We start from the raw sequence: 732 nt of genomic DNA, 5'->3' as shown, positions 1-732 counted from the left end.
GGCCGTCGCTCTGACTGTCGCCAGGCAGAGGAATAAAAACACTGAGTTCAGGTGTTTGTCCTGTTTCCTCAGTAGAACATCAGTAGACATCACACCTGCTGTAGACTCCTGGACTCAAACCTGTCCAGCTCAGAACAGATGGACTCCTCTGTCACATTGATGTGTTTGGTCTCCTCCATCAACCTCCTCTTCAACACCTTCACCTCATGAGGAGAGAAATCTCCTCCTTCACTGAACAACCTGCAGCAGGACAAACATCATCATCACTGTGTCTGTGGTTCAGGTGAGTCCTGCAGGTGTTCCAGTTGTTACCTGAAGGAGCTGAGGAGCTGTGTCGTTCTGTGTCTGACCTCCTCCAGTCGGACCTGTACTGTTTGTCTGAAGCTGGTCTGACAGCTCTGGGTGTGTTTGACGTGTTGATCCACACAGTCCTGCAGGGAGGAGCTCACAGCTTCTAGCCTGCAGAGACACACACACTGTGACAGCAGTCCTCAGTGTTTACACTCAGTCAGCTGACCACAGATCAGCTGTTACCGTTGGCTGCTGCGAGCCGTCCGGACGCCATCCTCCATGTTGGACAGAGTGACGGTGAACTCCAGGTTCCTCCCGCTGATGGAGGTCTGCAGGTGCTGCAGCTCCGTCCTGCAGGAAGTCAACACGTCCAGCACTTCCTCACAGTGAACCTCCACATACTGCTGGTGGAGCTGCAGCTCAGCTACACACACACACACA

The 732-nt window shown here is 53.4% G+C and overlaps 1 protein-coding gene across 1 annotated transcript; it reads right to left on the bottom strand.

Annotated features, from left to right (window-relative positions):
* Window positions 1–26: 26 nt before the first annotated feature.
* On the bottom strand, window positions 27–710 carry LOC147819942 (coiled-coil domain-containing protein 180-like). The gene is made up of 3 exons (XM_087179732.1): window positions 535–710; window positions 313–459; window positions 27–240 (listed from the first exon to the last, which is right to left on the bottom strand). Exons 1-3 carry the CDS (start codon window positions 570–572, stop codon window positions 90–92), a joined length of 336 nt encoding a protein of 111 aa, XP_087035858.1. The 5' UTR covers window positions 573–710; the 3' UTR covers window positions 27–89.
* Window positions 711–732: the final 22 nt, after the last annotated feature.

The sequence above is a fragment of the Seriola lalandi genome, unplaced genomic scaffold (assembly GCF_002814215.2).
Source record: "Seriola lalandi dorsalis isolate HSWRI2012SDOR001 ecotype SW California unplaced genomic scaffold, Sedor1 jcf7180002011823, whole genome shotgun sequence".
In the NCBI taxonomy this organism is placed as follows: Eukaryota; Metazoa; Chordata; class Actinopteri; order Carangiformes; family Carangidae; genus Seriola; species Seriola lalandi.
Note: the sequence above shows the minus strand (reverse complement) of the source record. Positions and strands in the feature narration are given on the sequence as shown.